This window comes from Saimiri boliviensis, chromosome 8 (assembly GCF_048565385.1).
Source record: "Saimiri boliviensis isolate mSaiBol1 chromosome 8, mSaiBol1.pri, whole genome shotgun sequence".
Classification (NCBI taxonomy): domain Eukaryota; kingdom Metazoa; phylum Chordata; class Mammalia; order Primates; family Cebidae; genus Saimiri; species Saimiri boliviensis.
In genome coordinates this window covers 23,116,828-23,142,487 of record NC_133456.1, presented here as the reverse complement: position 1 = coordinate 23,142,487, position 25,660 = coordinate 23,116,828, and the positions used below count along the sequence as shown (strand labels likewise).

The 25,660-nt window shown below is 44.8% G+C and overlaps 1 protein-coding gene across 2 annotated transcripts in view; it reads left to right on the top strand.

Moving 5' to 3' along the window:
- RAB7A (RAB7A, member RAS oncogene family) overlaps positions 1 to 13,216 on the top strand; it is a 79,381-nt gene extending 66,165 nt beyond the window's left edge. The window contains exons 4-6 of one of the 2 annotated variants that reach the window (XM_003926141.4): positions 5,628 to 5,846; positions 6,802 to 6,930; positions 11,743 to 13,216. In XM_003926141.4, the coding sequence (XP_003926190.1) occupies positions 5,628 to 5,846; positions 6,802 to 6,930; positions 11,743 to 11,838 (444 nt within the window). In that variant the 3' untranslated portion in view covers positions 11,839 to 13,216. Of the gene's footprint in view, positions 1 to 5,627; positions 5,847 to 6,801; positions 6,931 to 11,742 lie in introns of those variants that run through there. The other variant, XM_039477499.2, reaches the window with a different exon arrangement.
- Positions 13,217 to 25,660: the final 12,444 nt, after the last annotated feature.

The following is a 25,660-nucleotide window of genomic DNA, read 5'->3' as shown; positions in this document are numbered from 1 at the left end:
ATGAAGCACAATCATTGGAATTTGGAAATTTGAAGAATGCTGCTGACATACAGCAGATTGGCCACACCAGAAAAGGGCTGGAAGAATGAAAGAAAAATGCAGGAAATATGAAAGAGAGAAATGAAAGTGTGAAGATTGGACCTACTTTTAATCAGTCTCAGAAGGTGTAAAGAGAATAATAGATCAAAGATGATATTTACTGAGAATTTTCCAGAATTAATGTGACACCAGTGCACTGACTCAGGAAGCCCAAATTCCAGGAAGGATAAATAAAAATAATTCTACGTAAGTCATAATGAAATTGAAAAAAAAAAAAAAAAGACTTGGCCCGCTGCGGTGGCTCACGCCTGTAATCCCAGCATTTTGGGAGCCAAGGCTGGTGGATCACAAGGTCAGGAGTTCAAGACTCAGCCTGGCCAAGGTAGTGAAACCCTGTCTCTACTAAAAATACAGAAATTAACTGGGCGTGTTGGCGGACACCTGTAATCCCAGTTACTTGGAAGACTGAGGCAGAGAATTATTTGAACCTGGGAGGCGGAGGTTGCAGTGAGCCGAGATCGTACTGTTGCACTCCAGCCTGGGTGACAGAGCGAGACTGCATCTCAAAAAAAAAAAACAAAACAAAACAAAAAAACTTAAAACTAGCCAGAGGAAAACTTGACAAGCACTACACTGAGGCTGACTCTTGGCAGTAGCAGCAGAGCCCAGCAGGCAGTGGCGTATGTTCGGAAAGAGGGGCAGCACAGTGTTCTGTCTCTGCTGAAATAACCCTCCTGAATAAAAGAGACATCTTTAAGGGCTAGTGGCAGAAGTTCTAAAGGATAACTCCAGGTAGAAAGTGATTTCATGTAGAATGCTATGAAGGAAGAACACTTCTTTTTTTTTTTTTTTTTTGAGACGGAGTTTCGCTCTTGTTACCCAGGCTGGAGTGCAATGGCGCGATCTCGGCTCACCGCAACCTCCGCCTCCTGGGCTCAGGCAATTCTCCTGCCTCAGCCTCTTGAGTAGCTGGGATTACAGGCACGCGCCACCATGCCCAGCTAGTTTTTTGTATTTTTAGTAGAAACGGGGTTTCACCATGTTGACCAGGATGGTCTCGATCCCTCGACCTCGTGATCCACCCGCCTCGGCCTCCCAAAGTGCTGGGATTACAGGCTTGAACCACCGCGCCCGGCCGGAAGAACACTTCTGGAGTATGCTTATATCTATTTTTGGAATCATGAGTATGTAACTGCCAAAGTAATGTAAGAAAACAAAGATCAGAAGTATAATATATAGGGGAAGATTAGTGACTGCTGTGTTTCTTGTTTTTTGTTTTTAAAGTTTTTTTTTTTTTTTTTTTTTTTTGAGACGGAGTTTCACTCTTGTTACGCAGGCTGGAGTGCAATGGCATGATCTTGGCTCACCGCAACCTCCGCCTCCTGGGTTCAAGCAATTCTCCTACCTCAGCCTCCTGAGCAGCTGGGATTACAGGCACGCGCCACCATGCCCAGATAATTTTTTGTATTTTTAGTAGAGACGGGGTTTCACCATGTTGACCAGGATGGTCTCGATCTCTTGACCTCGTGATCCACCCGCCTGGGCCTCCCAAAGTACTGGGATTATAGGCTTGAGCCACCGCGCCCGGCCTTAAAGTTCTTGATACTGTTCAGAAAGAAGTTGGAAATTGATTAGTATCTTAGATGGAATCAAATAGGCATGAAAAATTTCCAGGGAACATATTGTGAGTTTGTAGTAATTTAAACAGTGATATTAGCACTGTGATACTCACACCACAGGAACAGAGGGCACAGGGTGCATCTCTCTGGGAATGCATGAGGAGAGGGGAAGTGGAGGATAGTATTTTATTTATTTTTTATTTTATTTTGAGATGAAGTCTCACTTTGTTGCCCAGGATAGAGTGCAGTGGCATGATCTCAACTCACTGCAGCCTCCACCTCCTGGGTTCAAGCAGTTCTCCTGTCTCAGCCACCTGAGTAACTGGGATTACAGGTATCCACCACCACACTTGGCTAATGTTTTGTTTTGTTTTGTTTTAGTAGAGATGGGGTTTCATTCTGTTGGCCAGGCTGGTCTCGAACCCCTAACTGATCCCACCTGCTTTTGCCTCCCAAAGTGCTGGGATTACAGGCGTGAGCCACTACGCCTAGCTAGTAGGGTAAATAAGTGGGACCAGGACAGGGCTTTGCATTCCATTGCGGGGGACCACAGGATTCAAGATCTGACGGTGGACAAAATACAAAGTAAAAACTTTAAAAATGAAAATAGTGAATACGTTGGACTTCTGGCATTTTAAAATACAGAAAGTACAAATCATAAAATGTTGAAGATTGATAATAGATCACATTAAACATCCAAATAACAAGATTCCCAGAATAACAGAAACAAACCACAGAAACAGGTGAAAAAGATGATAATGCCTAATAGTATCCAAGCAGTAGGCAACCTGGTGGATGCTACAATATAGGGAGTGGAATAGCCTCAGGTTGATGGTAGGAGTGTAGTAATGAGTACAGCCTTTTCAATAGAAACTGCCACTCTGCTCCCCAGTGTCAAACATACACTTAGGCAGCAATCCAGAGTTCTGAGCCTGAGGGTATGGCCAGAGGCACTCCACCTCCCGGGCTCAAGTGATCCCGTCTCAGCCTCCTGAGTAGCTGGGATTACAGGGTCCCACCACTGCACCTGGCTAATTTTTGGGTTTTTTTTTTTTTTTTTTTTTTTTTTTTTTTGGAGAGACTGGGTTTCACCATGTTGGCCAGCCTGGTCTCGAGCTCCTGACCTCAGGTGATCCACCAGCCTTGGCCTCCCAAGAGTGCTGGGATTACAGGCTTGAGTCACCTTGCCCTGTGGGATATAATCTTTTTTTTTTTTTTTTTTGAGACGGAGTTTCGCTCTTGTTACCCAGGCTGGAGTGCAATGGCATGATCTCGGCTCACCGCAACCTCCGCCTCCTGGGCTCAGGCAATTCTCCTGCCTCAGCCTCCTAAGTAGCTGGGATTACAGGCATGTGCCACCACGCCCAGCTAGTTTTTTGTATTTTTAGTAGAGACGGGGTTTCACCATGTTGACCAGGATGGTCTCGATCTCTCGACCTCGTGATCCACCCGCCTCGGCCTCCCAAAGTGCTGGGATTACAGGCTTGAGCCACCGCGCCGGGCCCAGGATATAATCTTAAATGGAGAAAACAAAACGTTTTGAGACGAGCAGCCTGGCTGGTTTCCTGTTTTGATGTGGTCTAGAGAAAAAAAAAACAAAAGAACCCCCTACTCAGGCTGTAGCTTACCTAACTTCCAGACAATCAGCAACAGAAAACGTTAAGAAGCTGTTATGGGGCTTCATGGACTAGGGACCTCCCTGGGGCCCCCCAGCTTGTGTAGTTACACTTAGACTTCAACTTATAGTTACTTTTTCCTCATTTTAATGCCAAAAATCATACCCAGGGTGGAGATTTAACCTGCAAATGCCACAGTTTCTGAAGAAGCATTTCCAGCCACTGTGCATGCACTAGAAAAACCCCTCCTATACATAACCTGACATCACCCCTCCCCATAGGAAAGTCCTTTAAAGTTAACTCCCACACTGCTTTCGGGGAACAGCTGCCCCTTTCCTTTTGCAGTGCTAGCTCACTGCGCTAGCTAAATAAACTTTCACTTTCTCTTTGCTGTTGTGTCTGGTGATTTCTCTTGATTTCTGTCATGGAAGATGACAAGAACCCAGGGCACTGTTAACAATATCAATTAAAATATTAAAAAATTTAAAGATCACGTTGGCCGGGCGCGGTGGCTCAAGCCTGTAATCCCAGCCCTTTGGGAGGCCGAGGCGGGTGGATCACGAGGTCGAGAGATCAAGACCATCCTGGTCAACATGGTGAAACCCCGTCTCTACTAAAAATACAACAACAAAAAAAATAGCTGGGCATGGTGGCACGTGCCTGTAATCCCAGCTACTCAGGAGGCTGAGGCAGAAGAATTGCCTGAACCCAGGAGGCGGAGGTTGCGGTGAGCCGAGATCGCGCCATTGCACTCCAGCCTGGGTAACAAGAGCGAAACTCCGTCTCAAAAAAAAAAAAAAAAAAAAAAAAAAAAAATTTAAAGATCACAGTCAGCCATAGGACTGACTGTACTTGTTGTTGATGTTTTGATAAATATGGTCGTTATTTTTGTAAATTCAGAGTTAAATTAATTTTGTTAACTTTCTAGGAACCCCTCAACTTGTTGCCTTTTCTTTTTGTTCTTTTACTTTGCCTTCTTTGTGTTATCTGAGTCCCAGATGATGAATTGGTTCCACCTAAAAGTAGCAGAGTTCTTATGTAATTCTGCTTGTAGGAGTCTATCTGAAGGAAGCCATTTGAAATACAGAAAAAACTCTCTATGCTAATGTTAATTGCTGAGTTGTTTATAATTATAGGAAATTGGCAGCAATATTTTCTTAAAAATAGGAATGGGTGGTTCACTAAATTTGTTAGGCAGCAGTAAAGTCCAGTGAACCTGCTCTCCCGTGTCATGCCATCTGCTGTTGCCAGAGTGCCCTGGTGTGTGATGGGGTAGAGGGAGGGGCGTGGGAGAATGTAGAGAATGTCACATATGCAGTCTAGGATTTCAGCTCCAGAAAACCCCTCCGTGCAGATGACGAGAACTCCTTCCTGTGTGGGAGGATGCCAAGTATTATTTTGTTTGTTTGTTCTTTTGTTTGTTTGTTCAAGAATGGTGTCATTTTTCCACTTTCAGTGATGCATATATATTCAGTGTAGAACATTGGAGAACCAGGAGAGCACAGAGATGAATATCACCAGCAGCCCCGATCCTGTTTAGTTTACGTCTGTGGACTTTGTTTATTGTATCTGGGGAAGGGAGAAGAGCATTTAGTGCCCTAACCTGCTGAGCGGCAGTGGAATCATTAGAGATAAATTTGTCTTTTTTGCTCTTCATCCTTATATCTGAGTTGTCATCATATTCGTCCAGCTCTGTTTGAGTACCTGTTACGGATCTAGGGCAGTGAGGATACCCAGCTTTGGTCTTAAACCTAGCATAGCCGTGAATGATGTGGCCAGCTTGGAGCTGCTCAGTAGTACCTGGTTTAATCATTACTCTGGTGTGTGTTCTCATTGTCTTTCTCTTGGTCTCTTTGTCAGTTTTTCATTTGTTTTGTTTTTTAATCGAAGTATAATATAAATGAAATAAAACATACTAATCTTTTTTATTGTTTAGGCAGACTTTTCATACAGTAACATACATAAATTGAACTGTATCATTCATGAGTAATCGCCTCACCTCCCTGTATTTCCATTGCACTCAGAAAGTTCCCAGAGTGCTTAAGTCTTAACGTTTATAGCTCAACTTTTGCACACCACCTGCATGTGACCACTACTTGGATCAAGATATAAGAAATTTCTAGCACCCTGGAGGTTGGACTCAGCGTCACCCGCTCATAAACACATACTCACATATACTATTTGTGAGGATTGTTTTGGATACTCTGGTGCTGAAATTTGCTTCCTGATGTTTGGTGTCACTGTCTTTGTGGGTGGCCCCACTATCTAGCCCATTTCCTCTGGCACCTTGGCATACACACTCATGGTGCTCTGCCAGTATTCCCCCAAGGAATAAATGTTTTGTCTCTTACAGATATGGGACACAGCAGGACAGGAACGGTTCCAGTCTCTTGGTGTGGCCTTCTACAGAGGCGCAGACTGCTGCGTTCTGGTATTTGACGTGACTGCCCCCAACACATTCAAAACCCTAGATAGCTGGAGAGATGAGTTTCTCATCCAGGCCAGTCCCCGAGATCCTGAAAACTTCCCCTTCGTTGTGTTGGGAAACAAGATTGACCTCGAAAACAGACAAGTAAGTACCAATGATGATAGGTATTGTCACACTTGCCTGCTCCCCAGGGGCCTTGGGAATTTGGAGAGTTCCCTGCTAAGTTCACATGGCTGTAGGAGGTGCTGGTGGAAGTCTTTTTACCCTATGCCAGCCCTTCAGGCCAGCTGCCTTTAAGGACCAGGAACCACTGACCTGGGTTAAGTCCCCATGCTGCCCCCAAGTGGCTGTGACTTTGGACCGTTGTCTTGGCTCTCTGAGCTTCAGTTCCCTTTCTGAACTTTGAAAGAGGGAATTCGATTTTGTCATTCTTAGTAGTGGCCTCCCAGCACCTCCAGGCCATGCCTGGATCTCCATGTGTGCAGAATATTGCTTTGGGCTTTGAGTGAAATTGCTGTACTGTTGTTTCAAATATGATTTCTGTTGGAAACATAGACTCTGATTAATTACAAGGTTTATTTCTGACCATGGATCTCTTTTTCTCCCCTTCCTAAGTGACTTAGTCTTTATCTCTTGGCTGAAATTGGGCTAGGGGTTGGGGAAGGAATAAGAACGTGTGAGTGGCATGGGTGACATCACATTAGCAGTAATGGGGAAGGGACTGTAAACCTTAAGACCAAGCTGCTGAGCACTTCCTGTCCTGGGATCTCTGAGGTCCCAGTAAATACTCTTCATTTCTTCCTGGACTGGCTTCTTACTCTGTTTACAAACGGCTTTTAAGGTTTGTGAACAGAGGGTCAGAAGGTATGGGCTATAGACCGAGACAGGCTTTGAGCTGTCTTGCTGAATCCTAGCTATCCTGAACATAGCCAGCAGGGTGAGTTTGGATGGGTCTGCAGGTCTCCTCCAACCCCCTCTTTCCCTAAGTCTGTGTCCTCACCTGTACCACCTGTAGGCAAGGGGCCATGACACTTCCTGGGGAGGATGGAGTCACTGCTGGCTGCTTGTCATGAGCCTGTGTGTACCCTGCTTCTTTCAGGTGGCCACAAAGCGGGCACAGGCCTGGTGCTACAGCAAAAACAACATTCCCTACTTTGAGACCAGTGCCAAGGAGGCCATCAACGTGGAGCAGGCGTTCCAGACGATTGCACGGAATGCGCTTAAGCAGGTGGGTCTCCCACAGCTGACCAGCCCTTCCTGGTGGTGCCTGACCACTGACCCAGCTCATGCCTGGCCTCCTGTCCTTAATCTTCTTCCCCAGCCTACTCTTTTCTATATAGCCAGAAAACCCTATGTGTTCATCTGGGAAGTTTATGACATGTTCTGCTTAAGCTTCCAGAAATCCCACTTTGTGGGGAATAATCTAAAAGATGCAGAGGCCATGAAGACTGAGGCTGCCCCTTTTTTACTAGGCTTGTTCTTGTTTTCTTTGCATGCAATTGGGAGATCGGGTCACTGGGAGACCCCAGTCAGATTGCTGCTTCTATTTAAGGAGGAAGTAAACTTGAATACGAATCCCAGCTCTGCTCCCTACCAATCATTCTATCTAGTTTGGGCTTAAAAAAATATATATTATGGCTAGGCACAATGGCTCACACCTGTAATCCCAGCCCTTTGGAGGCTGAGGTGGGCAGGTAACTTGAGGTCAGGAGTTCAAGAGCAGCCTGGTCAACATGGAGAAACCTCATTTCCACTAAAAAATAAAAAAAATAGCCAGGCCTGGTGGCGGGCACCAGTAATCCCAGCTAGTTGGGAGGCTGAGGCAGGAGAATCGCTTGAACCCAGGCAGTGGAGGTTCAAAGTCTGTTTTGATGTACAGCTGTGTTGGGGCAGTGGTGAGTTAAGGCAGGTCATGAGGCATCATCAGACAGTATCTAGGGGTGGTCAGAGGTATGGTGGATTTGAGGGGTTACAGAGAACACTTGAAGCACGTAGTGGCTGTGAAGGGCAAGGCAGATTCTGCTGACTCCAGGAAGCTGGCTGAATGGAGGTAATGGCTTTCAGCAGGGCAGAGAGTTGTTTGGAACAGTTGCTGCAAGGACCGGGGAAATTCTGGCCTTGGGGTCTGCACTAAGTGTTCCAGAATAAAAGGGACAGACCTCTACCCAGTAAGGAAATTGTCCCACCCAGAGTGCCAGGAGAACCCTCAAGTTGTAAGGAACAGACCAAGATGCAGACTTCGCTACCCTCACCCCCATATAATAAACTGTTATGTTTTTCTTAATGTTCATATAAAGGAATGGAAATCCAAATACATGTCAAAAAGTGCTTCCCACCTGTTTCCTTGTTGCCTGGCATCAGAGTTTTTCTCCTCCATCACTACTGTCCCTGTTGTCTTGTAATAATGCTTTTATTTTTAGAGCTAGCCCCTAAGGAGTTCAATTTTTAGATTGGAAGATGTGTTTTATTATAAGTTAGGGTGCCAGGTTGCTTTCCCCAGGTGGAGTAACATTTCAGCAGGGTGGGCTTGCTTTCTCCTACCTCCTTGCCAGCAAGCAATAGGTGTCACCTGTCATTCTGCTGACATTGCCAACCTTTGGGTGAGTAAATTGCCATGGTCGTGGCCGAGTCCCTCAGAGTCCCTGTCCCTGGGGCTTAGCCATTTGGATTTTCTCTGCTACACACAGCCAGCACACAGCACACAGCACACTGTTGGGCATCTCAGTTCTGATGAGCTGTTGGTGAATTGAAGTTAACTCTGCTTGCATTTCAAGTGACTTTTCCAACTCTGTGGTCTTTTTAAGTCCTTTGACCTTAGGAAAAAAGTAACTTTTTATTTGAGTATATCATTTTAAATTGCTGTGTTTCCTGTGTCTACATCAGATTTGTTTCTAATTCAGCTGGAATTTATTTTGGCTTATGGCAGGTAAGAGGGACTTACCTTTTCTCTCAGACAGCTCAGCCAGTTGTTTTAAATAAGTTGACTGTTGTTATATAAGGGATTTCCCACTCTGAATAGACTGGCCATGCTAAATGCTCATATGTGCTGGGATCTGTTTCTAGTCTCTGCAGTCTGTTCTGGTGATGTCTGTGTTCCCTCTTCAGGACTGTCTTTTTTTTTTTTTGAGACGGAGTTTCGCTCTTGTTACCCAGGCTGGAGTGCAATGGCACGATCTCGGCTCACCGCAACCTCCACCTCCTGGGTTCAGGCAATTCTTCTGCCTCAGCCTCCTGAGTAGCTGGGATTATAGGCACGCGCCACCATGCCCAGCTAATTTTTTGTGTTTTTAGTAGAGACGGGGTTTCACCATGTTGACCAGGATGGTCTCGATCTCTTGACCTCATGATCCACCCGCCTCGGCCTCCCAAAGTGCTGAGATTACAGGCATGAGCCACCACGCCCAGTCTGCCACATTCTTTTTTAACTAATAATTTTGTTTGAGTTCCACCATTTTCCTCACTCATCTCCCATCCCCCAAATAAAACTGTTGAGATTTTGACTTGAATTCTTGATTTTCTTCAAGTCCATTGTTTTTTTCTCATCAACTGCAGTTATGTTGTGACTGTTGAATTCGTCTGCTCTGGCTGCATTAACAAAACCCCACAGCCAGGGTGGCTCCAACAACAGACATTTTGTTTCCTCACAGTTCTGGAGACTGGAAGTCTGTGAGCAAGATGGTGGCACATTTGGTTTCTGGTGAGGGCGCTCTTTCAGGCTCGCAGGCTGCTGTCTTCTCACTGTGTCCTCCCGTGCCCTTTCTGCTGTGTGCACAGCAGACACACGAGCAAAGTGTTTCTGGTGTCACCTCTTCTTAGAAGGACATGAATTCTCTCAGATTAGGGCCCCATCCTGAGACCTCATTTAACCTTCATTCCTTCTTACTCCAAATACAGCAACCTGAAGGGTTAGGGCTTCCACACAGGAATTTTGGAGGAACACAAACATTCCACCCGGCCGGGCACTGTGGCTCATGCCTGTAATCGCAGTACTTTGGGAGGCCGAGGTGGTGGATCAGGAGTTTGAGACCAGCCTGGCCAGCGCAGTGAAACCCCATCTCTACTAAAAAAAAAAAAATACAAAAAATTAGCCGGGCATGGTAGCACGTTACTGTAATCCCAGCTACTTGAGAGGCTACGGTAGGAGAATTGCTTGAACTGGGGAGGCAGAGGTTGCAGTTAGCCGAGATCGTGCTACTGCACTCCAGCCTGGGAGGCAGAGTGAGACTCCATCTCAAAAAAAAAACCAAACAAATAAAAAATAAATCACAGTCCACTAGAAGAAATGGGAAAAATTAAAATAAATAAATGTTTAAAAATTAAATGAGCTGGGTGTGGTAGCTCATGCCTGTAATCCCAGCATTTTGGGAGGCTGAGGTGGGCAGATCACATGAGGTTGGGAGTGTGAGACCAGCCTAACCAACGTGGAGAAACCCCGTCTCTACTAAAAATACAAAAAATTAGCCAGGTGTGGCAGGGCATGCCTGTAATCCCAGCTACTCGGGAGGCTGAGGCAGGAGACTCTCTTGAACCCAGGAGGCGCAGGTTGCAGTGAGTTGAGATTGTGGCCATTGTACTCCAGCCTGGGCAGCAAGAACAAAACTCCCATCTCAGAAAAGTAAAAGAAAAAAATATCTAGAATAATAGGAAAGCCTATTGAGACAGAAAGTAGATAAGCGGTTGCTGGGTCTAAAGTGGCATAGAATGGGAATGGGAAGGAACTCCTAATGGCCATAGAGGTTTTTTTTTGGTGGGGGGGGGGTAGTGAGGGTATTTTGGACTTAGTGATCGTTGCCCAACTTTCTGAATATGCTAAAAATTATTGAAGCGTACACTTTATGGCACGTAAGTTAAAACCCAATAAAGCTGTTAGGAGTGCAATGGCTCCGTCTTGGCTCACTGCAACCTCAACCTCCTGGGTTCAAGCAATTCTCCTGCCTCAGCCTCCTGAGTAGCTAGGATTATAAGAACCTGCCACCATACCTGGCTAATTTCTGTATTTTTAGTAGAGACAAGGTTTCACTATGTTGGCCAGGCTGGTCTTGAAGTCCCACCTGCCTCAGCCTCCTAAAGTGTGAGCCACCATGCCCAGCCAAAGCTGTTATTTTTTAAAGTATGTATTCCTAGATATGTCATACTTTTATAGCTATTGTGAATTGAATGATTTTTTTTCAAGATAACTTTTAATGACTAGAAACAGTACCTGTTTTATCTCCAAATCCTAGAACAATCCCTGGCACACAAGTGCTCAGTATTTAAGTGACAGTGTTTTCCTGTACCCAAAAGTAGAATACTGTTCCTCATTGGAAATATGTTACTTTAGCAAGTCCCACTAAAATGACCATAGTCCATCTGCTCTGATCACTTGTCACAGATAGTGATAAAATGGATCCACAGCTGCCTTTCTAGGCCTGCAGCATTTGGGAGACAAAACTCTGCTGAACCTTTGGAAGAAAAAGCTAGGGAGACGAGAGTCCATTGGCCCAGAAAAATGAATGGGAGATGGGGAGGTAGAAGGAGTGTTTCGGGCTGAGAAGGCAGCTGGCACTCAGCTCCAGCCACTTCACCTCATGCATACTTTGGCTGAGGGTTGCCAGATGTTTGAGAAAAACTAGAAATCCAGATCATTGTTAACCATTTACAACTATATGGAACATACAGAAGGCACCTGAACTGGATGTGGTCCCAGAGCTCTGAGATTATGATCTGATGGAGGATGTCCAGGAACTGTGATCTGATTGAGAACGTCCGTGAACTTCTGTCCTGATTGCTGAGTGCAGACTGCTGCTGCTTCTAGTAGGATTTCTCTCTTCACATTGACGTGGAATTCTCACAAAATCTGTTTTTCTTTTGCTACTCCATGAACATGGCACCTTCTGCCAGAGCGCTTCCTTCACTGAGTGGGCAGGCTTTCTCCACAGCTCCCTGCCCACTCTGCCCAAGCAGAAGTGAGCCAACCCCTCCTGGGCAGAAAGGGCTCACAATGAGGGCTGAAATGTTTCTGTTCTCTGAGTAACCAACCTTTCTCTGTCTCCCTGTCCAGGAAACAGAGGTGGAGCTGTACAACGAATTCCCCGAACCTATCAAACTGGACAAGAATGACCGGGCCAAGGCCTCCGCAGAAAGCTGCAGTTGCTGAGGGGGCAGTGAGAGTTGAGCACAGAGTCCTTCACAAACCAAGAACACACGTAGGCCTTCAACACAATTCCCCTCTCCTCTTCCAAACGAAACATACATTGATCTCTCACATTCAGCTGCCAAAAGAAACCCCATCCAACACAGTTACACCCCACATATCTCACACACACATACACACATACACACACACACAGAGATCTGAAGTAAGCAAACTCCAGCCCCTGCCCGTGATGGCTCCTTGGGGTCTGCCTGCCCACCCACATGAGCCCGCGTATATGGCAGCAGGACAGGCCAGTGGTGGAAGTCATTCTGATACAGAGTTGGCATTGGAAACTTATTCTTTTTGTCCACTGGAGAGAGAGAGAACTGTTTACAGTTAATCTGTGTCTGATTATCTGATTTTTTTTTAACGGTCTTGTGGTCTTTTTACCCCTCACTTTCCCCCCCTCCTTGAAGGCTACCCCTTGGGAAGGCTGGTGCCCCATGCCCCATTACAGGCTCACACCCAGTCTGATCAGGCTGAGTTTTGTATGTATCTATCTGTTAATGCTTGTTACTTTTAACTAATCAGATCTTTTTACAGTATCCATTTATTATGTAATGCTTCTTAGAAAAGAATCTTATAGTACATGTTAATATATGCAACCAATTAAAATGTATAAATTAGTGTAAGAAATTCTTGGATTATGTGTTTAAGTCCTGTAATGCAGGCATGTAAGATGGAGGGTTGAACCCTGTCTGGATTGCAGAGTGTTAGTGGCTGAGAATTGGGAAATCCAGCTAGCGGCAGTATTCTGTACAGTAGACACAAGAATTATGTACGCCTTTTATCAAAGACTTAAGAGCCAAAAAGCTTTTCATCTCTCCAGGGGGAAAACTGTCTAGTTCCCTTCTGTGTCTAAATTTTCCAAAAGGTTGATTTGCATAATACAGTGGTATGTGCAATGGATAAATTGCCGTTATTTCAAAAATTAAAGTTCTCATTTTCTTTCTTTTTAATCCCCCTACTCCACACTTCAAAACTCCCCTATTAGATCAGCATCCTACTATGAGAGTGAAAGGAAAACCCTAACAGATCTGTCCTAGTGATTTTATCTTTGTTCTAGAAGGCGCTCCTTTCAGGGTTGTGGTATCCTTAGGTTAGCGGAGCTTTTTCTCCTTTTCCCCACCTGTCTCCCCAATATTGCCCATTATTAATTAACCTGTTTCTTTGGTTGGAACCCTGGCAGTTCTACTCCCTTCCTAGGATCTGCCCCCGCATTGTAGCTTGCTTAACGGAGCACTTCTCCTTTTTCCAAAGGCCTACATTCTAGGGTGTGGGCTGAGTTCTTCTGTAAAGAGATGAACACAATGCCAATAAAATTGAACAAGAACAATGATCATCTGCCTTTGCCCTGTCTTTTTTTCCTTCTGCAAGAGTCTTGGCTTAGTAAAGACCACATAAGCTAATCATAGCCAATGCCTTTATCAAGCAGGAGAGCCCTCCGTAAATGGGCATGTGTGGCGCTTTGGGGCAGAAAGGCTCTCTCCTATCTGGTCCTATAGTGCCTGTCCCTAGTTTTGGTTGGGAGGGCGGTTATTTTAATCACAGTAGTGGAAGTTGGGAACCACGAATGAAGAAAGCATTGTCCCTTTAGAAGAGCAGCCACAAACTGCTGGTGACCTCTGAGCCATGTATAGCCTGTAGGTGCAACTGTAACCTAGTCATGTGTTACGTGTTTTATTTTTAGTTGACCTAGTTACTAACACTTAGATGTATAATTCTGCATTTGTCACAGGAGAGGAAGATTTGGCAGCAGAGGCCCGGTATTTCAACATAGGTAAGCCCCCACCTGGAATGGAATAGTTGTCACTTAGAAGCAGTCTTATAAAATAGTAGTAGTTCAGGTTGTTGGTCACTTGAGGTTTTGCAGAAGTACCTCATTGACTTAGATCTTGAATTCTACTTTGCCACACTTGTCTACATTTTCACTTCTCAGGCTTCTCAGTTGATTTCTTTCCTTATGGCTCCTCTTGGCATGTACTTTATGTGTTAAAAAATAGCATAATTTAGAAGCTCAGATGCTACACAATGTGAGATTATCCACAGCGCATTTCTGCCCTGGCTGGTGGTGCATGGCTTGAATCTTCTCTGGCCCTGTATTTTGTTTGTGCCTCATCAGGTGTTTGTCCTCTAGAGGAGCAGAGTTCTCTCCAGCTTGGGGCCCAGTGACTGGGCCACAGTTTGTGTACCCTTGTGTGATGCTCACCTCTGCAAATCAGGCCTCTGTTCCTCTGATTGTGTTCCACTGGTCTTGACCTTGTATGTGACATTCAGATGGACCTTGACCTCTGCCCTGCTTGACCTTCATCCTGAAACTGATGATCATCCTAACATTAACCTGCCTTAGCTTGAGATGAATGTAATCTTTAATTGACTCTGATTTCAACCATTGTTCTTATCATATCTTGCCCAAATTTTAATGGCCTTGGCTTTGAACTGACTTTGACTTTACCCTAAACATGATCACCATTGAGTGACCATGAATCTGACCCACTTCCTGACCTAATCATCACCTGACTTTGAAGTTAACATGGAACCCTACCATGACAATAGGTCTTACTCTCTGACCTGGACTAATTAGTCTCATGTCCCATCAGCCTGATGGCTGAGCTTGGTGTTATATTATAACCCTAAATTGTATAATGTTCATCTAAGGCAGGTGTCCCCAAACTACGGCCTGCGGGCCGCATTTGGCCCCCTGAGGCCATTTATCCGCCCCCACCCCCCCCCCCCCCCCGCACTTCAGGAAGGGGCACCTCTTTCATTGGTGGTCAGTGAGAGGAGCACAGTATGTGGCAGCCCTCCAACGGTCTGAGGGAGTGAACTGGCCCCCTGTGTAAAAAGTTTGGGGACACCTGATCTAAGGGATTCAGCTTAACCACAATAGGAAGTCATACCTGAGACTGAGCTCTGCAGTAACAGAGCTCAGTACCTTTTATTGTATTCCTGCTTAGATTTAGCATAAGTATGTGTTTTCTCTCAAAAGAGAGGAACATGTCATTTTGCTGCAGTAAGCAGTAAGAATTTACTTTTGAGAATAATGTCTGGGGCTGAGTTTGTTTGCAGTACAACGGATTGTTTGGGTTCATTTGTATTTGTCTCAAGGTGAAAATGAGAATTGAGATTAATTCGTTATTAGATTTACATCCATCTCAGTTTGTTCTAACAAGTAACTAGAAGTTACTTTTGGCCAGGTGTGGTGGCCCACGCCTGTAATACCAGCACTTTGGGAGGCCAAGGTGAGTGGATCTCTGAGGCCAGGAGTTTGAGAGCAGCCTGGGCAACATGGTGAAACCCTGTCTCTACTAAAAATACAAAAATTAAGCCGGGTGCGGTGGCTCAAGCCTGTAATTCCAGCACTTTGGGAGGCCGAGGCGGGTGGATCACGAGGTCAAGAGATCGAGACCGTCCTGGTCAATATGGTGAAACCCCGTCTCTACTAAAAATACAAAAAAAAGGTAGCTGGGCATGGTGGCACATGCCTGTAATCTGAGCTACTTAGGAGGCTGAGGCAGGAGAATTGCCTGAACCCAGGAAGCGGAGGTTGCAGTGAGCCGAGATCGCACCATTGCACTCCAGTCTGGGTAACAAGAGCGAAACTCCGTCTCAAAAAAACAAAACAAAACAAAACAAAAAAAAAACAAAAATTAGCTGGGTGTGATGGTGGGCACCTGTAGTCCCAGCTATTTGGGAGGCTGAGGCAGGAGAATTGTTGAACCTGGGAGGCAGAGGTTGCATTGAGCCAAGATTGTGCACACCAGCCTGGGCAACAGAGTAAGACTCGCTCGTCTTAAAAAAAAAAAAAGTTTTGGAAAGGATGTCTGGGAATGAGTTTTTTGTACTAATATGTACTTGTTTCATTAGTACTCCTTTCTCAGATCCCAGCTCTATGTCCATGTGAGTCAGTGTGTTTCTGTGCTAACAGGAATTCTCATCCAAATTCCTACTTGAGTTCATTCAAATTCCCCTCACCTTTCAGTAAGAACCTGCCTTTGAGATTAATGTGTGTTGCATTGCTTATATTCATGTCAGTTAACACTGATCAGCAGTAAGATTTCACCTTAGAAATAAATGTCTGAGACAAAGCTTTTTTGCACTGAAAATGATGCCTTCCAGTAGTATGTATGAAGTAGGTGCATCCTGATTCACTCTACCTCGCAGTAAGAACATGCTCTAGAGAGGAATATATGTCGTCTTGGTTACCTTCCTCTCAGTTTTCATTCGTGTGCAATCAGGAGTTACATGAATCAAATAAAATAAACTACTAACATGGATTCTTTTCATTACCACATTAGACTCATCCTAATTGTTATATGCCAGTGATCATCCTGACTGTGATCCCCTTGAGGTGACCTAGGATTAACTTTGAAACTGACCCACGTGTACTGACCTTGACCATCTTCCTGACCACATCTTACCCTTTTTATCTTAAACATGACTCTGATTCCTTTTTTTTTTTTTTTTTTTTTCCCTGAGACGGAGTCTCGCTCAGCTCACTGCAACCTTTGCCTCCTGGCCTGGGTTCAAGCAATTCTCCTCCCTCAGCCTCCTGGGTAGCTGAGATTACATGTGTGCACCACCACACCCAGCTAATTTCTGTATTCTTTAGTAGAGAGGGGTTTCACCATGTTGGCTAGGCTGGTCTCGAACTCCTGACCTCAAATGATTCACTGCTTTGGCCTCCGAAAGTGCTGGGATTACAGGCATGTTCATCATGATCTTGAATCTGAAACACAGTCATCCTGATTTTAAGCTGAAATAAGCATGAACTTGACCTTGAATTTGAATCTAGCCCTAATTCTGACCATTGTTCTCACCCTAACCATCACCCTGACCATGTTTTGCCCTCATTTTAAATTTGTCCTTGAAACTGATCTTGATTGATTTGGAACCCAGTACACTGATGCTTTTCATGGCCCTGAATCTGAATCTGAAGCCAGCCCTGAACATTCTCCTAGCCATAAGTTTATACTTGCCCTAAGTTTATACCTGAATTTAGCTAACCTTGATCATTCTTAAGTCATTCTTAAAGTTATCCTGTCGTTGATGAGAGTCTGCCTTTGAACTGCTCTGACCTTAAAATGACTTTGATCCTCTTGGCTCTAATCCTTAGTCTTGGTATGACCTTAGACTCAACCCTTGTCCTTGTGCTGATCAGCATTCTGACCACATCGCTCTCTTAAGTTTCAACTTTACCTTGAGGTTGAGCCATTCGAACCTTGATGTGACTTTGAGCTTGAGCTTTTCCTTGAAACTGACTTCATCACCTTAAACATCGTTCTGGCCATGTCTTAGTGTTTTTTTGGTTTGTTTGTTTGCTTGCTTGACTTTGAACTTGACCCTGCCATAAATCCTCAGTTCGACACAATCATCCTGACCTAGTTCTACCTGACTCTGAAACTGCCTTACTGTCATCTTGATGCTGCCATTGTACTGACAATGACCTTGAACTTTTCCTGGATCCTAATCTTAACTATCCTTTAAACACGGACTGTCATCCATACTTGGACCCACCCCAACATTGAAATGATCTTACCCTAGAATTTGGCCTTGGCATTAACTCTAAATCTTATCTTCACCCTTAACTATCCTTGATTATTTGATGATCATTGATCCGACCTTGAACTTGACCCTGATCCCGAACATGACTAACCCTTTGAGAGCCTTGCCTTGTGTCCCAAACTACCAGCACATCCCAATGCCTACTTTCTTCTTTTCCATTGGCTCTTCTCATGAACGTGTCCTGTAATCATTTGGTAGGAGTGTCATAACAAATACCAGGCTGCAGGGCTTCAGCAGAGGAAATGTCTTTTGTTCCAGTTTTGGATAATAGAAGTCTGAGATCAGGTGTCCACAGGGTTGTTTCTTCTCAGCCCCTCTCCTCAGCTTGTGGATGCTTCTCTTGTGGTATCTCCACCTGGTCTTTCCTTCTATGCGTTTCTGGGTTTGAATCTCCTTTCTATGGACACCAATCAGATTCAATTAGGGCCCAACTATATGACTTCATTTTACCTTAGTTACCTCTTTAATGGCCCCATCTCCAACTTCAGTGACTTGCCGAGGTACTGGGGTTTAGGCCTCAGCACAGGAATTGGAGGGGAACACAGCTCAGCACATCACCTCCCGTCACCTCCCCTATGTACATCTTAACACTCATAGCCATCACTGTCTAATTTTCTTTCCTTGAAACTGGCTTTATCCCAAGTTTCCCCACTTCTGACTTGTTTTATTCTTTAACAGTTTACAACCCACCCTCTGTAAAGAGGAGAAAACAACAGATCTAGAAAGCTGAGCACTTGCTGGGAGGTGGTTAGTTTTTCCTAAGAGTGGTTATACATTGGAATCACCTGAGGTCCTGGGCCCCATCTGATTTACTGAACTTGACAGTGCCAGGGTGTGGCTCAGGTATCCTTTTAAAACCTCTCCAGGTGATTCCAATGTGTAACTGGAGTTGAACTGGTATAAAAATATTTCCCTAAATATTTTATTCACTACAAATGTGTGAAGTCCACAGCTGGTTCCTAAGAGACAAGAAAAAGTTTGGCCTTAAAAAACTTAAAAGATCTCAAATGTATGCTCTAACCTTCCCCACCACCACCGCCACTGAGTTGCAACACTGCATAGATTTTGTATGACCCACTTTCCCTACATACATCCAACCAATATTAGTAAATAGGAAGATAGCACACAAAACCCAGCTCTACTTTGTGTTTAAAAAATTGAAAGATGGTGTAACACTTCAATCACACTCCGAATTTCTCATAGTGACCACTAATTGAAGACCCACCTTATTTAAAACTTGCTTGCCTGGCTCCCGTGCTAAGAAACCAACTCGGGTCTGTGAGGGGAGCCCGGCAGGCTCCGAGTGGAATGTGCATGCTCCAGGAGATTGGGTTTTAGGGTGTGGTGCACTGTGAGTGCTGCTGTTCCACCAAGTGAGCTTGGCCTGGTCCACAGTGACTACCAGGTTTCCATGTCCTGAGTTTCCTGGCTAGGTAGAAGGTACTGGAAGTCTGGAGAGGAACCCAAAACTACCAGCATGGCACACACTGTCCCCGCCTCTTTCCTTTAAGGAGAGGAACTGTGTGCCCTCACAATGCTCTTTTGCCCGAAGTCCTGCCTCCATTCACACTGCAGGGCTAAAGATGCCCCTTTTTCCTGAGGTAATGTGTATTTTTGTTGTAGTTTGATGGAAGGGAGCCAGCACTGGAATTTTGTTGGCTTTTTGGCATCTAATCCTAGCCCATGGGTACATTATTACTCCTTAACTTCATGCCAGGAAGGAATGTAAAGGTTATATTAAAAAAAAAAAAATCCCTAGCTTAGGGGAGGGAAAGGCCCCTCTGGATGGCCCGTTGAACAGAGGTGATGAGTTCAGTAGTTGAATTTGCATTGGTTTGTGTTGCTTCTGCTTTCAGAAGCAAGCTTGGCTGGCAGTTTGGAAAAGTACCCTGGGTCCGTAGTCATGTCTGCACTCCCAGGAATGCCTGTTGGGGTACTAAGTTGTGGAAGGACAGGGAAACTACTTGACAAATTTCATTCCTTGCCATAGAACAGGATTCTCCAACTCCAGATGTTAACTTAGGTTATCTTGGAGAGATTACCAAGATCCTGTTAAGTTACTTGATTTCTCTAGCTGCACTACCTGGTAAAAGGAAATAACCCTCACATCCATGGTCAGTTGATTTTTGACAAGGATGCCAAGACCATTCAATGGAAAAAAAGACAGCTTTTCATCAAATTGTGCTGGGTTATGGATACCCGTACCTATCTGCAAAGAATGAAGTTGGAGTCTTACCTTGCACCATATGTAAAAACTAACTCGAACTGGATCAAAGATCTAAGTATCAGAGCAAAAGCTATAAAACCCTTTGAATAGGGGAAGAGCTTCATGACTGGATTTGGCAATGATTTATTTGATATGACTCCAAAAACACAACGAAAGAAAACATAAATTGGACATCATGAAAATTTAAAATTTGGGAGCCTCAAAGGACACTATTCAGAGAGTAAAAACTCATCATATGGGAGAATCATATATCTCACAAGGGATTAATAACCAGAATATATAAAGAAGTCCTACAGCTCATTTTTAAAAAGTGATTCAAAAATGAGCAAAGGGCTTAAATCTGTATTTTTCCAAAGAAAATACAGTGATCATGGTCAGTTCACCAGAAAATGCAAATCAAAACCACATTGAGCTACGATTTGTAAAAAACACACAAAACAGCAAGTGTTTGTGAAGATGTGGAGAAATCAGAGCCCTCGTGCTTTATTGGTGGGAAAATAAAACAGGGTAGCCACTTTGGACGGTAGTCTGGTGATTCCTCAAAAAGTTATAACATGGAATTACCATAGGATGAGCAACTCTCCTCTGAGATGTGTACCCAAGAGAATTCAAAGACGGGATTCAGATACTTGCACACCCATGTTTGTGGTAACATTATTCACATTAGCCAATAAGTGGAAACAACTCAAATGTCCAACAGAGGAATGGATAAGCACAATGTGATATGTATATAAAATGCAATATTATTCATAAGGAGTAAGATTCTGAATCATGCTGCAGTATGGATGAGACTTCAAAACATTATTCCAAGGCCGAGTGCGGTGGCTTATGCCTGTAATCCCAGCATTTTGTGAGGCCAAGGCGGGAGGATTATTTGAGCCCAAGAGTTCAAAACTGCCCTGGGCAGCTTGGTGTGACACTATCTCTACAAAAAGTAAAATTAGCCAGGTGTGGTGTCATGAACGTGTTGTCCCAGCTACGCAGGAGGCTGAGGCAGGAGGATTGCTTGAGCCTACAGAGGCTGCAGTGAGTTATGATTGTGCCACTACACTCCAGCCTGGGTGACAGAGTGAGATTCTATCTCAAAAGAAAATGAAAACATTGTTCTAAGTGAGAAAAGCCTGACACAGGAGGACAAATACTGTATCATTCCACTCTTTTTTTTTTTTTTTGAGACGGAGTTTCGCTCTTGTTACCCAGGCTGGAGTGCAATGGCGCTCTCTCGGCTCACCGCAACCTCCGCCTCCTGGGTTCAGGCAATTCTCCTGCCTCAGCCTCCTGAGTGGCTGGGATTATAGGCACGAGCCACCATGCCCAGCTAATTTTTTGCATTTTTAGTAGAGACAGGGTTTCACCATGTTGACCAGGATGGTCTCGATCTCTTGACCTCGTGATCCGCCCGCCTCAGCCTCCCAAAGTGCTGGGATTACAGGCTTGAGCCACCGCGCCCGGCTCATTCCACTCTTAAGAAGTACCTAGAATAGGAAAATTCATAGAGACAAAAAGAACAGAGTGGAGTCAGGGAAATGGAGAATTACTCTATAAAGGGTACACAATTCTGTTGGGGATGATGGAGATGTTTTGGAAGTAAACAGTGGTGATGTTTGCACATTGTTAATATATTTAATGATGCTGGAATTGATAATTCAGATGGTAAATTTTATGCTTTTTTTTTTTTTTTTTTAAAGACAAGATTTCACCATGTTGGTCAGGCGGGGCGTGAACTCCCAACCTCAGGTGAGCCACCACGCCTGGCCTTATGCATGTTTTATACCTTTTTTAATTTTTTAAAAAAGGAAACTACTGAGTAAAAAAAAGTCAAAGATAACTGTCTAAAGCCCATGAACTTGAAAATGAGGCTTCACCTCAACCCCAGCTGTGTGTCTTCCCAAAGGATCTCTGGCCAGCCGCTGCCCTCAGAAACCAGTTATGAAGGAAAACCAGGTCAAGAAGCTGACACCTGCCTCACAGGAGCTCACAGATTCAGGGCCAGACAGCTCTGGCGATGGGGAGGGACCTCTGTGGCACTCGGGTTTGCAGTCACAGAGACCGTGTCCATGGGGTGTGCAGTGGAGCCTTGCTGCAGTCACAGGCAGCACAGGCTGGAAACTGTACTGGTCACAGGCAGCCTGCAGGCCAACCCTGAGCTGCAGGTGGGTGTTGTTTTACATCCTGCAGTTTTTCTTTAATCTGAAGTTTTGATTCCAGTGTTTAAACACACACACACACACACACACACACACACACACGAGATGACATACAAAAATGCTGATGCTCACATCCCATCAAAACGTCTTTCAGCCCCAGGCCTCCATTCTGCTTGCTGCAGCAGCTGGAGCCGCTGGTGCTCCCTGGCAGGGCCACCGCACCCTCCAGCACCAGCCCCTCATGTTATGCCTCTCAGGCAGATTTAGAACATCTAAATCTGTTATGCCTCTCGGCAGATTTAGAACCTGCAAGCTTCTGGCCCCTGGGAGAAAGACAATGTATTAGGGTTCTTTAGAGAGAACTAAGAGGATATATGTATATATGAAAGAAGTTTATTAAAGATAATTGACTCACATGATCACAAGTCAAAGTCCCAAAATAGGCCATCTGCAAACTGAGGAAGAAAGAAGCCAGTAGTATCAGTCCAAGTCCAAAAGCCTCAAAAGCAGGGAAGCTGACAGTACAGTCTTTAGTCTGTGGCCAAAGGCCTGAGAGCCCAGGGGTGTGAGTCCAAGAGTCCAAAGGCCGAAGAATCTGGTGTCTGATGTCCAAGGGCAGGAAGCATCCAGGACAGAAAAAAGATGAAAGCCAGAAGACTCAGCAAGCCAGCTTATCCCACCTTCTGCCTGCTTTGTTCTAGCCACGCTGGCAGCTGTTAGATGGTGTCCACCCACATTGAGGGTGGGTCTGCCACTCACAGTCCACGGACTCAAATGTTAATCTCTTCTGGCAACACCCTCACAGACACCCAGGGACAAATTTACCAGCTATCTAGGCATCCTTCAATCTAATCAAGTTGATATATTAACGTCACAAGTCCTTGTCAACTTGAGCCCATATACGTCTCTTGAAATATACTTAATCTCCAAATAAAGGAAATAATAAGGGCATAATTACACCTAACATAATACAGCTATCCTTCATACAACCAGAAGCACACTAATCCCTAACCTAAATGCTGTTACATAAAGTGAGCAACATTTAAATGCTGATACAAAATCAATAAATCTTATGTGACATGATAAAGGAAAAAGGAAGTAACTAAAATGAAGATGTTGTCTAGCACTTTGGGAGGCCAGGGCAGACAAATCATGAGATCAGGAGTTCGAGACCAGTCTCATTGAAATGCTGAAACCTCATCTCTACTAAAAAATAAAATACAAAAAAATTAGCTGGGCATAGTGGTGGGCACTTATAACTCCAGCTACTCAGGAGGCTGAGGCAGGAGAATTGCTTGAACCTGGGAGGCAGAGGTTGCAGTGAGCCAGGATCCCGCCATTGCACTCCAGCCTGGGTGACAAAAAAAAAAAATTTTTTTTTCTTAGTAAAAGTGTATACATGCACAAACATTCATAAAATAAGGAGGAAATACTCATGAAGATTACAATCCTCATTTCTGCAACTGGTCCCATGGCCATAGCTAATATTAATGACTATATTCTGCTACCCAGTCTGTATTCCCTTTGCATTCAGCAAGCACCTCTGATGGTTGTGGGGTTTTTTTTACCTGGTAGAATGACCCAAACCTTCATTCCTGAAGGGACTGGACCATTTGCAGTCCTACCTGGATTGGGCTGTTATAGTTTCCCATTGACCTTAATCTCAGGGCATGATAATACTAAGATACGCCCTAAGGGATCCTGCATTCCATGCATACTCTTCCTTATTACCTTCATTGTGGACGAGTAGTCTGATTTCATCTTGATGGTTCAGGTCAATCACCCCAGCCAACACTGTAACTCCCTTCTTAGCCTGTGGACTTAAGAGGCAAGAGAAGCCCAAAGTGGTCAGTTGACAATTTTCTACTTTAATTGAATTATTGTTTTGTCTCCTGGTGGCAATATTCCTTCCTCTGGAACTGAGACCTCTGGGCCAGCAGAACATAATGTAAAAACAGGAAGCAGAACTTTGCTGGTGTGTCACTAGGGGTGATGGTGAGTGGTACCACAACCACTTCCACCCCTTGATTCCTGGACCCGTGAATCCTGGCTATGGGAGAAACTACCATATGTTGAATGCTGATTCAGAGCATACACAGCCTTCTGGAGTTTCTGGAGTTTTGCCCCAGTCCTGCAAAGTTTTGTCACCTAGTATTGAAATGGCATTCAAAAGGCCATTCCACCATTCCATCAATCCAGCTGCTTAAGGATGTTGGGGAACATGGTAAGACCAGTGAACTCCATGAACATGAGCCCACTGCTGCACTTCTTTAGTGGTAAAGTGAGTGGAATACCATAATGGTGGATAAGGCATTCCGTTGAATCCAAGGATGGTAGTCTTGGTAGAAGCATTGCATGCAGGATAGGCAAACCCATATCTGGAGTAAGTGTCTCTTCTGGTGAAGACAAACCTTTTGCCTTTTCCGTGATGGAAGAGATCCAATATAATCAACCTGCCAGCAAGTAACTGGCTGATCACTCCAAGGAATGGTGTTGTATTGAAGGCTCAGTGTTGGTCTCTGCTGCTGGCAAATTGGGCACTCAGCAGTGGCTGTAGCCAGGTCAGCCTTGGCGAGTGGAAGTCCAAGTTGCTGAGCCCATGTGTAACCTCTGTCACTGCCACCATGTCCACTTTATGAGCCCTTTGGGTGATGACAGGGGTGGCTGAGGAAAGAGGTTGAGTGACTCATTCTACAGAATGAGTCATGATTGATAAATATCCACATGATAAAAATCCTCCTTTGCCGAGGTCACTCTGGTGAGTGCTCAAATGGGACACAAATATCTTCACAGTTTTTGACCACCTACTGTGGTCAGAGAAATACATCCACATATCTCTTCCCCCAATTCACCAATTTTCCAATCATGCTTCAAGTCCCTGTCGATTCAGCCAAACCATCAGCTACAGCCCATGAATCAGTACATAATCATGCATCTGGCCATTTCTCCTTCCATGCAAAGTGCATAACCAGGTGCACTGCTCAAAGTTGTGCCCACTGTGAAGATTTCCCTTTACCATTGTCCTTCCGGGATACCCTAGAAAGGGGCTGTAGTGCTGCAGCTGTCTACTTCCAGGTGGTACCTACATATTGTGCAGAGCCATCAGTAAACCAGGCCCTTGTCTTCTCTTCTTCTATCCACTGATCATAGGGAACTCCCCATGAGGCCATTGGTGCAGGCTGGGAGAGAGAAGGCAGGGTGGCAGGAGTGGGGACTGTTTAAGTCACTTCCTCATGTAACTTACTGTGCCTTCAGGGACCTGCTCGAGCCCAGTTGCATAAACACCACTTCTATCTGATGATGGAATGCTGCTGTGCATGCCCCTCCCACTTTATGGCTAGATGGTTCAGGAGACACCCAGTTCATGATATGCCGTTCAAGTCACATGGTGACTTGGTGACCCATAGTCAAATGTTCAGTTTCGAAAAAGAGACTAGTTATCTACAGAAGATGACAGGGCCTTGCTCCAAAATCCTAGAGGCCTCTGCTGTGATGCACCTGTGGGGACCTGCCAAAGGCGCCAAACAGTATCCCTATCTGCCACTGACACCTTAAGCACCATTGGATGTCCTGGGTCATATGGCCCAAGTGGCAGAGCAGCTTGCATAGCAGCCTGGACCTGTTGCAGAGCCTTCTCTTGTTCTGGACCCCACTCCAAACTGGCAGCCTTTTGGGTCACTTGACAAATGGGCTGGAGTAACAAACCTGAATGAGGGATATGTTGCCTCCAAAATCCAAATAGGCCCACTAGACATTGTGCCTCTTTCTTGGTTGTAGGAGGGGCAAATGCAGCAACGTATCCTTCACCTTAAAAGGAATATCCCAACAGGCCCCAAACCACTGG